Source organism: Rhinatrema bivittatum, chromosome 9, assembly GCF_901001135.1.
Source record: "Rhinatrema bivittatum chromosome 9, aRhiBiv1.1, whole genome shotgun sequence".
In the NCBI taxonomy this organism is placed as follows: Eukaryota; Metazoa; Chordata; class Amphibia; order Gymnophiona; family Rhinatrematidae; genus Rhinatrema; species Rhinatrema bivittatum.
The window spans coordinates 162891383-162907403 of NC_042623.1; the positions used below are offsets into that span (position 1 = coordinate 162891383).

At 44.2% G+C, this 16021-nt stretch overlaps 1 protein-coding gene across 6 annotated transcripts in view; it reads right to left on the reverse strand.

Annotated features, from left to right (window-relative positions):
• DGKD (diacylglycerol kinase delta) overlaps nucleotides 1-15742 on the reverse strand; it is a 206032-nt gene extending 190290 nt beyond the window's left edge. For 5 of the 6 annotated variants that reach the window (XR_003858538.1, XR_003858537.1, XM_029615077.1 and 2 more), the window contains exon 1: nucleotides 15537-15742. Coding sequence is in view for 4 of the 6 variants with exons in the window: in XM_029615077.1 (XP_029470937.1) it covers nucleotides 15537-15701 (165 nt within the window). In the remaining 2 variants the exon portion in view is untranslated. Of the gene's footprint in view, nucleotides 1-9449; nucleotides 9499-15536 lie in introns of those variants that run through there. The other variant, XM_029615078.1, reaches the window with a different exon arrangement.
• Between the last annotated feature and the right edge of the window lie 279 nt (nucleotides 15743-16021).

Here is a 16021-nt window from a genome sequence, read left to right on the forward strand (position 1 = left end):
CGCACCTTGAATACTGTGTACAATTCTGGTCGCCGCATCTCAAAAAAGATATAGTGCCCCTTTAATACCTTGGAGAAGGTACAGAGAAGGGCTACCAAAATGATAAAGGGGATGGAACAGCTCCCCTATGAGGAAAGGCTGAAGAGGTTAGGACCTTTCAGCTTGGAGAAGAGATGGCTGAGGGGGGATATGATAGAGGTGTTTAAAATCATGAGAGGTCTAGAACAGGTAAATGTGAATCGGTTATTTACTCTTTCGGAAAATAGAAAGACTAGGGGGCACTCCATGAAATTAGCATGTGGCACATTTAAAACTAATCGGAGAAAGTTCTTTTTCACTCAACGCGCAATTAAACTCTGGAACTTGTTGCCAGGGGATGTGGTTAGTTCAGTTAGTGTGGCTACTAGCAACAGTAACATGGGATAAGCTTAGTTTTTGGGTACTTACCAGGTTCTTATGGCCTGGATTAGCCACTGTTGGAGACAGGATGCTGGGCTTGATGGACCCTTGGTCTGATCCAGTATGGCATGTTCTTATGTTCTTAATGGTGGTGGGGCCGCTTGGCAATAGTAATCATAATATGATCACATTTGAATTAATGACTGGAAGGGGGACAGTAAGTAAATCCATGGCTCTAGCACTAAACGTTCAAAAGGGAAACTTTGATAAAATGAGAAAAATAGTTAGGAAAAAACTGAAAGGAGCAGCTACAAAGGTAAAAAGTGTGCAACAGGCGTGGACACTGTTAAAAAAAAATTACCATCCTAAAAGCCCAGTTTAGATGTATTCCACACATTAAGAAAGGTGGAAGGAAGGCAAAAGGTGACGTGAAAGAGGCTATTTTAACCAAAAGATCTTCATTCAAAAATTGGAAGAAGGATCCATCAGAAGAAAATAGGATAACACATAGGCATTGACAAGTTAAATGTAAGAGAGAATTTGAAAAGAAGTTGGCCATAGAGGCAAAAACTCACAATAAAAACTTTTAAAAATATATCCGAAGCAGAAAGCCTGCGAGGCAGTCAGTTGGACGATCAAGGTATTAAAGGGGCACTTAGAGAAGATAAGGCCATCGTGGAAAAATTAAACAATTTCTTTGCTTCGATGTTTACTGAAGAGGATGTTTGAGAGATACCTGTTCGGAGTCGGTTTTTTTGGGCGATAATTCAGATCAACTGAACCATATCATGGTGAACCTAGAAGATGTGGTAGGCATGATTGACAAACTAAAGAGTGGTAAATCAACCGGACTAAATGGAATACACCCCAGGGTTCTGAAAGAACTAAAAAATGAAATTTCAGACCTATTTCAGTTAATTTGTAACCTATCATTAAAATCATCCAAAGTACCTGAAGATTGGAAGATGGCCAATATAACCCCTTTATTTAAAAAGGGATCCAGGGATGATCCGGGAAACCACAGAGGGGTGAGCCTGACTTCAGTGCCGGAAAATATAGCGGAAAATGTTATAAAGAATAAAATCACAAAATATTTAGATAGACATGGTTTGATGGGACACAACCAACATGGATTTATCTAAGGGAAGTCTTGCCTCACAAATCTACATTTTTTGAAGGGGTGACGTGGACAAGGGTAAACCAGTAGATGTGGTGTATTTGGAAGGCATTCGACAAAGTCCCGCATGAGAGGCTTCTAAGAAAACTAAAAAGTCATGGAATAGGAGGTGATGTCCTTTTGTGGATTGTAAGCTGGTTAAGTGACAGCAAACAGAGAATAGGATTAAATGGTCAGTTTTCACAATGGAAAAAGGTAAACAGTGGAGTGCCTCAGGGATCTGTACTTGGACCGGTGCTTTTTAATATATTTATAAATGATCTGGAAAGGGGTATGATGATTGAGGTAATCAAATTTGCGGATGACACAAAATTATATATAGAAATTAAATTTCAAGCAGACTGTGGTGAATTGCAAGACTGCAAGATTGCGCTTTCAAATGGCAGATGAAATTTAATATGGATAAGTGCAAAGTGATGCATATAGGAAAAAATAACCCTTGCTGTAGTTACACAATGTTAGGTTCTATCTTAGGAGTTACCACCCAGGAAAGAGATCTAGGCATCATAGTGGATAATACCTTGAAATCGTCGGCTCAGTGTGCTGTGGTGATCAAAAAAGCAAACAGAATGTTAGGAATTATTAGGAAGGGAATGGCAAATAAAACAGAGTATGTGATAATGCCTCTGTATTGCTCCATAGTGAGACCACACCTTGAATACTGTGTGCAATTCTGGTCACCGCATCTCAAAAAAGATATAGTTGCACTGGAGAAAGTGCAGAGAAGGGCATCCAAAATGATAAGGGGCATGGAACAGCTGCTCTATGAGCAAAGGCTAAAGAAGTTTGGGCTGTTCAGTTTGGAGAAGAGACGACTGAGGTGGGATATGATAAGAATTTTACAAAATAATGAAAGGATAATAGAAGGACCAGGGAGCACTCCATGAAATTAGCAAGTAGCTCATCTAAAACAAATCGAAGAAAATTCTTTCACTCAGCGCATAGTTAAGCTCTGGAATTCATTGCCAGAGGATGTGGTTACAGCAGTTAGTATAACTGGGTTTAAAAAATGTTTAGATAAGTTCTTAGAGGAAACATCCATAAACTGCTATTTTGGTAATTAATAAGCAATAGTAGCTTGTGATTTATCTGTTTGGGTACTTGCCAGGTACTTGTGACTTGGATTGGCCACTGTTGGAAACAGGATACTGGGTTTGATGGATCCTCGGTCTGACCCAGTATGGCATACTTATGTTCTTATGTAAGGTAAGCGCTGCAACAAGCACACAAACTTGCAAAGATCACATTTACCCATGGATAGGAAACCAGACAGTGTAACTGAAACCTTAGCATTCAAATGACGAGACCAGCCTGGTGCTACTGCTGGTGTGCTTGTGAGTCCAGCTGGTGCTTCTGCCAGCGTGATCATCTTGAGATGGACCTGGTGCTCATATCAGCATGCCTATAACAAAGTCCAGTTGGGTGCTGCTGCTGGCATGCAGTGAACTCAGTCTGACGCTGTCAGTGAGCCTATGTGGGCACTGATGCTTGTGTGCTCACGTTTAGATAGATATGCAGTGCTGCTGGTGTGCGTATGGAGAGCCTAGTCTGCCACAGTTGGCAGAGATCTTATATTGAAATGGGCCCGGTGGAGCTGCTGGCATGCTTATGGCAAGATTAGCCCAGCCCCACAGGCATACTCTTAACTGTCTGAGGGAGCCCAGAGGTGCTGCTCTCTTGTACAACCTGTGATATTTCTCCTACAGAAAAAGGTTTCCATGCTACTACAGAAAAACGGAGAAACCGAAACACAGAGAACAAAGAGAGAGACAGAAAGGAGAAAAAACTGACACATAGAGAGATACTTAGAACCATCAGCATTATTTATATTTGTACAATGGAAAGGGGTTTGCTCAGCTCGGTGCCAGTTCCTGGATTGTGGTATAATCTCACGCCACTACTGGGATACGCCACTTCAGTATGGCAAGAGTGTGCAAAGTGGGGGGGCTTGAATAGTCCTCAAGGGGAGGCCCACTGGCTGCCCAATCAGGGAAGAAAAAAAATGGCGAGTCTCGGTGCCATGCAGGCGCTGTAAGCTCAGGAGGAAGAGAGCTGCCAGAACATAGTGATGTCATCGTCAGCATGCCACAGCTTAGCCATGCATCTCTTTCGGTGGGGCAGGGTGAGGAGCTGCTTCTCTCTGTGGTGGGACCAAGTGAGGAGCTGCTTACTCTGTGGCAGAACTGGACATGGGAAGAGCCACTGCAATGATCCACAAGCCCAGGAAGCGCTGTCAGCCTAAGGCCTGAGCCCGAGAGGAGTTCCTGCTGCTGCGGGGTCCCTACCCAGGGAAAGGGATCTCAGTTGTTGCCTGCCAGGGGAAAAGAGACCAGAGAGAATGAGGAAGTGGAGGGGAGAGAGGGAGGAGGAGGGGGGAAGAGAGAATACCATCAAAAAGTGTTAAAAAGTTAAATCAAAACGTAAGACAATAAAAAAAGATAAGCAAACGCAGACAAAAAAAAAAAACAGAGAAGAACAGGAAGAAACAGTGAAAACAGTAAAGAAAAAAGATTTTTAAAAAGTTGGGTAGGGTGAGAGGCGCCCTCTCTCTCACACACACAGGTGCCCTCTCTCCTCACACACACACACACGCACACACACACAGGCGCCCTCTCTTTCACACACACACGCACAGGTGCCCTCTCTCTCTCACACACGCACAGGCGCCCTCTCTTTCACACACACACACGTGCCCTTTCTCTCTCACACACACGTGCCCTTGCTCTCTCACACACACACACACGTGCCCTTTCTCTCTCTCACACACACGTGCCCTTTCTCTCTCTCACACACACACACGTGCCCTTTCTCTCTCTCACACACACACAGGCTCTCTCTCACACACACAAAGGCACACACACACACAGGCTCTCTCTCACACACACACACACACACACACACAGGCTCTCTCTCTCACACACACACACACACACACAGGCTCTCTCACACACACACAGGCTCTCTCTCACACACAGGCTCTCTCACACACACAGGCTCTCTCTCACACACAGGCTCTCTCTCACACACACACACACACAGGCTCTCTCTCTCATACACACACACACAAGCTCTCTCATACACACACATACACAGGCACCCTCTCACTCTCACACACACACACACAGGTGTCCTCTCACACACCCACAGGTGCCCCCTCTCTCTCACACACACAGAGGCGCCCTCTTGCTCACACACACACACACACACAGGTGCCCTCCCTCTCCCTCACACACAAACACAGGCGCCCTCTCTCTCTCTCTCTCTCTCACACACACACACACACAGGCGCCCTCTCTCTCTCACACACACACCTACACACAGGCTCCTTCTCTCTCACACACACACACCGGCTCCCTCTCTCACACACACACTGGCTCCCTCTCTCTCTCACACACCTACACACCGGCTCCCTCTCTCTCTCACACACACACTGGCTCCCTCTCTCACACACACCCCGGCTCCCTCTCTCTCTCACACACACACACACACACCGGCTCCCTCTCTCACACACACACCTACACACCGGCTCTCTCTCTCTCACACACACCTACACACAGGCTCCCTCTCTCTCACACACACACACACACACCTACACACAGGCTCCTTCTCTCACACACACACACCCCTACACACTGGTTCCCTCTCTCTCACACACACACATCCCTACACACTGGTTCCCTCTCTCTCACACACACACACACATCCCTACACACTGGTTCCCTCTCTCTCTCACACACACACACACATCCCTACACACTGGTACCCTCTCTCTCACACACACACACACACACACATACACCCCTACACACAGGCTCCCCTCTCTCTCTCTCTCACACACACAGGCTCCCCCTCTCTCTCACACACACACCCCTACACACAGACTCCCCCTCTCTCTCACACACACACCCCTACACACAGACTCCTCCTCTCTCTCACATACACACACACCCCTACACACAGGCTCCCCCTCTCTCTCACATACACACACACACACACACCCCTACACACAGGCTCCCCCTCTCTCTCACATACACACACACACCCCTACACACAGGCTCCCCCTCTCTCTCACACATACACACACACATCCCTACGCACAGGCTCCCCCTCTCTCTCACATACACACAAACCCCTACACACAGGCTCCCCCTCTCTCTCACATACACACACCTTCAAACAGGCTCCCTCTGTCATAAACAAAACAGCACCCTTACTCACTGACATATTCACAATCCCTTTTTCACACATATCCAGCTCACAATCTCCGTTACAATCTCCCTCTCTGACACACACGCCCCTCTCTCTCTCTCACACAGACACACACGCTCCCTCTCTCTCTCTCTCACACAGACACACACACTCCCTCTCTCTCTCACACAGACACACACTCTCCCTCTGTCTCTCACACAGACACACACGCTCCCTCTCTCTCACACAGACACACAAGCTCCCTCTCTCTCTCTCTCACACACACACACCCACTCTATAGAACTGTATTTTATTGTAATGTGTGGATTTGTATCATTTTAATGTGATGGTCCTATAAATGCTTTAACTGTAAACCACTATGATCAATGGAGTGTGCAATATAAAACAAATATGCGTAAATAAAATAAATAGATAAATTAAGGTTGAGCTCTTACATGCTTTGAGTATGGTTTCCACTACTTCTTGGGGAAACCTTCTGTCTCCCAGCATGCCCTTTCAAACACCATACCATAAGCCAAAACAGAGATGGGTCTTCCATGGATACTGGAACTGCCGCAGCAAATACTGTCTTGTGGGGAGTTGCAGGGCGGTCCTGGCTGGAGTCTTATTAAGTCTGAGTACCAAGGCCTCCTCAACCAATCCATGGCAACCAGTATCACCTCCAAGAGATGAGTCTCTATCTTCTTTATCACTTTAGCTACAAAGACCAAGATGGGATAGTTGCAGCTTTTAAAGAAACGTGAGTAAATCTGAGATCTTGAATATATTCTTCCTTCGGATTTAGCAGAAAGAATGCAAGGAAGCTTCCTGTTTAAATGGGCCATCCAATATATTAAATCCTTAGGGTTAAAATAATTGGAGATCTCTAAAAGAGATACCAGCTGTAGAACTTGGACCGATTTGTATATATACACACAACTTACAGGCCAAGCGCACCGTTTAGCCGCACGTTTTTGACGACCTGCTATTACCCTTATACTGTAAGGGGTAATAGCACGTGGAAAACGCACGGCCAACCCCCCCCGGAAACTAATAGCGCTCATCACATGCAAATGCATGTTGATGAGCCTATTAATTACTCACTCGAAATACAGAAAGTAAAATGTGTGGCCAAGCCACACATTTTACTCTCAGAAATTAACGCCTGCCCAAAGGCAGGCTTTGATTCCAGACAGCACCGGGCAAGTGTACAGAAAAGCAGAAAAAACTGCTTTTCTGTACACCCTCCGACTTAATATCATATTAAGTTGGAGGCCCCAAAAATTTAAAAAAAAAAATTTTGCCCATGGGTTGGAAAACGGACGTGCAATTTTGCCGGCGTCCGTTTTCTGAACCTAATGCTGTCAGCGGGTTCGGCAACCGACGCTGTTAAAATTAAGCATCGGCTGTCAGACTGCTAATAGCCACCACTTCTGCTAATAAGGAGGTGCTAGGGAGGCTCTAGTGTCCCTAGCGCCTCCTTATTAGCGCAGGCCCTAATTTAAATAAAGAATTGCGCACCCAGGAGAGGTGCCTGGGCGCACGTCGGGAGAGCAGGCTCTCCCGCAGAGTTTACTGAATCGGCCTGTTAATTAGATACATAGGAGCATAGGTAAACAATGGATGGGCAGGGGAAGTTCTATATTTGAAAAAGTTTATATATAAATATGTTGCCACTCAAAGGCTTTATTTCAGCAATTTATAGTATGTTGAGCTACTCCTCTGAGGACTTATTTAAACATGAAAAGGATTGGATAAGTGATCTTAACTATTCTGATGATGAAGATATTTGGATGGATATTAGAAAGCAGATGGTTAAGCCATCCATTTCAGCCCAGTTGGCAGAAAATTCTCTTAAAGTATATTTGTAATGGTACTATACTCCTACACGTTTCCTGGTATTTCTGATTATTGTTGGAGGGATTATAGGGACGGGGGAATGATGGGCCATATTTGGTGGTCGTGCTCCAGGATTAAACCATATTGGCATATGGTCTCCAGCCTCACAGTAGACATTACGGAAAGGGAAAAAGACCACTGATTTGTCCTATGGTCTGCATCGGTGGAAGGAATGCCCAGGAACATTGGAAAACCAGTTTCACAGATTCTTATAGCAGCATGTTGTGAAACTGCGGTGCACTGGAAGAAACAATCTGCACCTAGCAAGGCTTCTGTGTATAAAGGACTTTCATTCATCGATCACATGGAACCAGCTTACAGCGATTTGACATGATCTGAAAAACTTTGGAACGTTTTACCAACCTGGGAGAAAGAGAAAAGTGCAAAATTTCTGAAAAGCTAAAGGAGGGTGGAAGAGGAAGGAGGATGGACTAGGGATGATATCTGTAATATGACTATTAGTAATTAAGCCTTACTTTGGCTATATTTTAAAATCTTTATATAAAAATTTAAATTTAAACAAATGCTTGACCACCCTCTATCCTCCAGGAGTGTTTGGGGCTTGGATTTACCCAAATCCCTTACTAATTTTGCTAAATCTTCTCTGAACAGTAGCCTCCCCCCCCCCAAAAAAAGGGATGCTTACAAAGGCATGACTTAGATGCAGAGTCTGCTACCCAGTTTCAGAGCCAAAGGAGTCTCCTGGTTGCAACCCTGATGGTGACTGCTCTAGACGATAGCCTAACCAGGCCATACATTGCACTTGCCAAAAAGGTGACTGCCGAAAACTGCTGTATCCAGCATAGGACTGCCCGATCTACATATACTCCACTAACTGAAGCCTGAATTGCCAGGGTCCCCAAGGAGAAGATTTGTTTCAAAATAGCTTCAGCCCTTCTATTCTGAGGGTCCTTTAGGGCTGTGCATCCCTCCGCCAGGATGCTGGTTTTGCGGGTTACTGCCAATAACAGAGCGTCCAACCTTGGGTTTCACATAGCTTGTTCTTTTCCTCTGCAGGGAGAAGGTACAATGTTCCCATTACCCACCTCCTCTCAGCCCCTCAATTGTGGGGCATCCCACTCTGCCAACACCATCCATTTTAGGGCTTCATGCACGGAAAAAAGGATGGGATCGCCTTCCAAAAGATCCTCTGCCTTGGTACCTGAAATCTTCAAGGCCACCTGGACACTATCAACAAGGGCTGAAAGCTCCTCTTTTCAAAATAGTTTTAGTATTAACAAATGTTCTTCTGAAGAGCACTGACCCTCTTCCTGAGAGCTCGGGAGTGCACTAAGCTCAGATTTGTCCACCAACCAGCATTCCTCTATGGAGTCAGAGTGGAAGTTAATGCTGGTTATGGTTGGCCATAAAGAGGTCCCTCAGGCATTTAGGGGCCCCCATACCTTTTATCCATTGACTCCTGGTCTGGGGATCTTGATCCAGGAGTAGGGCCAAGCTTCTACATAGCACAGAAAGCTTAGTGTGAAAACCCTGAAGGATGGATTTCCATTGGGCCCCTTGAAGGCTCTGTACAGGGATGCTAAATCTGCCTTCAGAGCCTTCCCCACAGTCCCCTTCCACCAGGGATACTACCAGGACTGGCTGGCCTGAGGGCAGCAGCTCCCCCCCCCCCCCCCCCCGAATAATTGAGGCTGGATCAGCTCCAAGGCCAGCCAGAACTGGAGCTCCTCCAGGGACAAGCTACGCCAAACACAGCCATACGGTGTGCACTTGCCGTCACTTTCTCTGTCCTGTTTTCCCTCCTAAAGCTAAATGTGGTACTCACCATTACTAGGGGAACTCCTCCAGGCCTGCTGGTAGCGTTGGCCTGCTGCAGCTCTCCTCCCTAATCCTCCTCTTTCTTTTTAAATGCCTTTATTTCTCCTATGCAAACCTAGGAGGAAAGGCAATAGAGTAAAAGGGAGGGAGGGGTGTGAGCAAGAAAGGGGGGAGAGAGAGAAAAAAAACCTTGAGATCCTTTTTATTTATTTTTTTTTATAAGGGCCAGATCCTCTAGAATTCCCTACTCCTTAAAAGAGTGGGGTCCCCAACAGTAGGTATTCATAGCTCCCTAGAGAGGGAGGGATCCACTCCTAGGCTCTCTTCCACCAAGCTCCATCCAGTCTGAGATACTGTTGCCCCAAGAGCTAAGATGGCTCTACCAAACTGGGGCTGCATCCTGGCTCTGGGAGGTTTGAAAGTCCATCTATACTTGTCTGCAGCTGCAGGAGACAGACACTACTGAAAAAGGCCTATGACCACTCCCCTTTAATGGCCAAGATTGGAGGTCATGAAGGGATTGTACCTCTATCTCCAGCAGCTGAATAGAGGGCAAATCCCAAGTATAAGGATTGGTTTACCAGGAGGAAAAGGAATCTCCAGGATTTAATTCACTAATATGGTACCCCATATATCATTGCCATAGCATATCACTCACACATCATATACAGCCCCAGTATCATATATCCTCCATAACATCAACTGCATATAGTGCCGCCTTATAACCACACATACATTCTACAGTATTGCCAAATATTGTACACTATAATCACAGGCCTTATACCATACATGTGTGATATACTCTTACTCCACGTCATCTCACTTTTATATACACTAGTATTAGATTTGCACTTAGATTTATCTGGTCTACCCATATCAAATTATCCAATTTCATATAGTTCCCTTAATCTTACCAAACACATCATAAAGGCAGTTTTGAATAGTCTTTATCATTTCCATTTGAAAATTTCTTACAAAGTACACAGGTACAAAAGTGCCTACACACTGTAGCAGAACAGGGACAAAGCACCATGCACACATATGAAAATCCAAAGTACACGTGTTGTTGACTCCCCTGACCTAAACAGACCCCTGGGGGCAGCTCTTTTTAATCCTGCTAAAAGAAGATGAATTGGGCAAGCGCTTGTATACTGGTATCCGTGGAGAGGGAACAGTTCAACCAGTTTAACCTGGCTAAATTGCTTTGAAAGTTGTAGATCCAATATATTATTCAACAAGCAATGCCAATAGCCTCGCCCACCTCCACCTCATACAATGCAGGATCGTACAGTACCTCCAGCAATCACACTCCAAAACCCTAGCTTTTTTCATATGACTGGGGCAAGCAGCAGCAGGAAAGGGGCAAACCAATTAAAGTAGTACGTTAGGCTTTAATATCCAGTTGATGACATCTGGACTTGCTTCACTCTTTTCATAAGATGCAAGTTTGGGGCAAGAGTTTGAGATGTGGCTCGCTGATCGCATCGCCTCGCATATGCATTTCATTGCGTCCTTAATGTCCCATTTGTTCCAAAAATAATCACGCGTGATAACTGAGCAATACTGAGTGGATGTTATCGGAAGAGGAGGAAACTGTGTTGTATACTAGTATGAGGGCATATAATTTTACGGAACACTGTATAAGTGACATTTATTTAAACTATTTCTATTTCGCTGATCCACCAGTTATCAAGGAGCATTTTATGATATGCAAAAGATATGCTGGATGTGAACATGTTAGTGATACAATATTAATATATAAACATAAGAAATGCCATTCTGGGTCAGACCAAGGTTCCATCAAGCCCAGCATCCTGTCTCCAACAGTGGCCAACACAAGTCACAAGTACCTGGGAAGTACCCAAATATTAAATAGATACCATGCTGCTAATGCAGGCAACAAGCAGTGGCTATTCCCTGTTCATAACAGTTTATGGCCTTCTCCTCCAGTAACTTATCTTTTTTCAACCCAGCTACACTAGTTGCCTTAACCACATCCTCTGGCAACAAATTCCAGAGCTTAATTGTGGTTGAGTAAAAAGAATTTTCTCCATTTTAGTTTTAAATTTGCTACTTGCTAATTTCATGAAGTGCCCCCTAGTCCTTCTATTATCTGAAGGAGTAAATAACCGATTCACATCTACCCGTTCCAGACCTCTCATGATTTTATAGACCTCTAAGCCGTCTCTTCTGCAAGCTGAACAGCCCTAACCTGTTTAGCCTTTCCTCATAGGGAAGTTGGTCCATGCCCCTTATTTTGGTCACCCTTCTCTGTACTTTCTCCAGTGCAACTATATCTTTTTTGAGATGCAGCGACCAGAACTACAACTATTCAAGGTGCGGTCTAACCACTAAGCAATACAGAGGCATTATGACATCCTTCGTTTTATTTGCCATTCTCTTCCTAATAATTCCTAACATTGTTTGCTTTTTTGACCACCGCAGCACACTGAGACAATGATTTCAATGTAATATCAACTATGACGCCCAGATCTTTCTCCTGAGTGGTAACTCCTAAGATGGAACCTAAAATCATGTTGCTACAACATGAGTTATTTTTTCCTATATACATTACTTTGCACTTCTACCCATTAAATTTCATCTGCCATATGGATGCCCAATCTTCCAGCTTCACAAGATCCTCCTGCAATTTATCACAATCTGCTTGTGATTTAACTATTCTGAATAATTTTGTTCATCTGTAAAATTTGATCACTTCATTCGCTGTATCCCTTTCCAGATCATTTATAAATATATTAAAAAGCACTGGTCCAATTAAGGATCCCTAAGGCACTCCACTGTTTAGCTTTTTCCACTGTGAAAACAAACTAATCCCACTCTGTTTCCTGTCTTTTAACCAGTTTGCAATCCACAAAAGGACATCACTTCCTATTCCATTACTTTTTTGTTTTCTTAGAAGCCTCTCATGAGGGACTTTGTCAAATGCCTTCTGAAAATCCAAATATACCACATCTACCAGTTCACCTTTATCCACATATTCATTCACCTCTTCAAAAAAATGTAGCAGATTTGTGATGCAAGACTTCCCATGCTGGCTGTGTATATTTATACACATACATATAAAGTTTTAGAATTGAACTGAACACAGTAGATGACACCAGATAAGAACCACTCAGCCTATCCAGTTATTCCAGTCCACATATTTAATGACATATCCCAGCTGCCATTTATAGAACTGACTACCTGTAAGATATCAAGACCTGGCTATTCCTGCAAGCCTTCCCATAACCTTCAGAAACTTCAAAATGCCACCTAGTCATACTCAAGCAGTTCGACATCCGCTGCCAGTCTAGTTGCTATTCACCTTGTCTATCCTTTATTTTCCGGCTACCTAAGCCTCCCAAGTTCTACCCTCCTTGTTTAATGTAACTTTGCTTCTTGTAACATGGTTTGTTTAAAGTTGTTTACCCCCTTGTTCTGTGTAAACCGATGTTATATGATACTTTTCATGAATGTGGGTATAGAAAAGAGTTAAATAAATAAATAAATATCGCTCCTTAGCCACATGGATTTGCTTCCCCCTTTGGTTCTCTACTATCCTGAGGAGATAATCACGCTATTCCAGCACCCGGTTTCCAGCCTCACACCCCTACCAACCATATCTTGCTACCAAGCTTTGCAATAATGTAAACCACTATCACACCTAGTGAGGTTCTTGCCTGAACATCCAATTATTTAGACCTATGTGGCTCTACTGGACAGTACCTGGTCACCATCAACCTGCTGTCACCAGTTTGATTTCTGAGAGGTTTTAGCCTGCTAGGTCCAATCTAGCTACCTGTAGCCTACAGTGATACTAATCAGACTTCCTTTATGCACCCCTTGTTTTATTCTTAACACCTCTCCCCAGCCTCTGCCTTGAGGGAGCAAAGGGTGGGTTGTTTGCAATACTGCAACCTCCCAACCCTATTCCTACCACTTTCCTCTGCATCTGTCCAGAATATGGTCAAAAATTCTGATGCAGTATTGGTTTCCAACACCTCTACTGGCATATTATTCCAGGCAAATAAGATAAAGAAATCCCAGTCAGCAATATTCAATATGAATTATGAAACCTCGTGCTTAAGAATGTGTGTTTGTAGGACAGTCTCAAACCCAGCCTATTAATTATAACTACATAAGCTATTAGTTACAGGTCCTTGCTTGCTGATATTTTTATAATTTTTTTTTAGATGGTCCTATAAACACATATTTATTTATTTATTTATTTATTTAACACTTTTCTATACCGACCTTCATGGTTGATGACCATATCAGATCGGTTTACATCGAATAGGGGAACTGTAACAAAAAATCGTTTGAGCAGGAAGAGCAAAGTTACATTCAACAAGGATAGTAAACTTGGAAGTAAGGACCGCTGGAAAATAAGGCCTAGGGAGGAAATAAATGAAGAGTATAAACAATAGATGAATATATATATATATATTCTTAAGCACAAGGTTTCATAATTCATATAGAATATTGCTGACCAGGATTTCTTTGTAATTTTGTCTCACATTTATCCCGGGTTTGTTTTGGGTGTTTTTTGAGATTATTCCAGGCATCCACCACTATGATACATAAATGACATTAAATGATACACTTACACATTACCTCACAAATTAACAATACTATGCCATTAAAAAAAAAACCAACAAACAACGGCGATCCACTTTGGGATCGCGGCTACAAGAATACAAGGATTGAATGTAGCTATCGAACTTTTCTAACTGGTTATTTTTGTCACAGAAGAAATATGGAAATGTTTATCCCCTGAAGCAGGACCTCAAGGGAGGGGGTCCGAAACGCGATCGTGTTGGGTGATGCAGATAAGTACTCTTGCAGAATACAGCGTTTTCTGGAATTAAGCAAAAGTGACAACTTTCATATTGGACTGTGTTTGAAGGTTTCATCAGTTTTTTTGACAAAAGTTTTAATACATATATGAAATGGTGAAAATGTGGTGAAAAAAATGGAAAAAATATCCTAAAAAATATAAAGTAAAATGGACCAAATACCACAAGATAGAGTCTGGTAAAAATACCATGACCCTGTGAGGAGAGGTCCTACAAATACATAGTAGCTAGTCTTCAATTAATTTAGAATAGATGATCAGGTGTACCGATTATTTAATATTTTGATTAAAAAAAAACAAACCAGGATAATCCAATCCTAGTTTTACCCCACTGCATATATTTTAATTCAGTCATTTGTAGACTGCCTTTCCAAACAAAGTGGTCGACAGCAATACAATATAAGCAAAAAAAAAAACAAAAAACAGCAATGCATACAATTATAAACATAATTTATTTTAAAAACCCAACTATAATGAACAGAATCATAAAAGAAGGATGAATCAAAATATTAACATCAACTGGATATTTGGGTAAAAAGCCTGGTTTCTGTCAAACCAGTCAGTAGCTAAACAATATGCTCTGGGGAGGGAATTCCATAGCTGGGAATCTACCTCAAAGAAAGCTCTTGCCCCTTGCCTTGACTCTTGAGTGTGAAGTGGCTTTCCTGGTCAGTCTTAACATGTGGGATGGGGAACAGCAGAACAAACAAACAATCTTGTAAGTAACTCGGGCCCTACATGTTAAAATGTAAACGTAAAAGGGTCACGGAATTGCAACCAATATTGAAAAGCAGCACTACATCCCCATGCATGCAAGAGAGTAAAAACCAGGACTGAATCCATCTGCACCTTATAACAAGGTATTGCTGACAAATGCAAGTGTCATGAGGAGATAGGATTATATGTTATATATATGATCCGATGGGGTATATCTTAGTGATGGGATATGAAAGCATAAGTGCCTGCCTCTCTCTGCATGTTAATGACATATGGACGTGACACATGACATGACAGAGATATATATAAATGAGATGAGCTGAGCTGAGCTGCGGTTTCCCCCTCCCGCACGGCTTACACTCAGCAGCTTCGGGGAAACCTTGCTGGGGGGGGGATGACTCGGGGTCCGGACAGACCCTGCGCCGAGACGCCGGAGCCCGCCCCACTCTGCCCGGCGCGAGCCCCCAGGAAAGGACGAGGCTGGGAGAGCGGCCCCCGGCCCGACCCCCGCCGCGAACTCACCTTCTGACGAATCTGGCCCGAGGTAGACACCTTGCGGATGAGTTTCTGCGGGGAGCCGGGCTCCTGCTCGGGCTCGCTGTCCGAGGACTCGTCCGGCAGGGGCGCAGCAGCGGGGCTCGGAGGCTGCGCACCGGAGCGGGGCAGCGAAGGACCGGCCGCCGCCATGCTGCACCGAGAGAGCGGCCGGCCGGCGACACTCGGCGGCTGCCAGGGTGAACTGCAGCCCGCTGGGAAAGCGACACCCGGCGGCAAGAGGCGAGTACTGCAACCGTCCGACTTGGCAGCACCTGCGGGCTGGAACGAGAACTGCGACCTCCTGCGGCATAAACTTGATACTTGAAGAACAGCTGCAGTCTCAACACTAGGGCCGCTAATTCAAATGTGGCCCGGGACCCATCTTAAAATGCAGGTCCGGTGCAAGGGTATTAGGCAGGAGGTATTAGCTGAAAGGTATTAACAGAAACTTTCTGCTTTGCCCCCAGGTC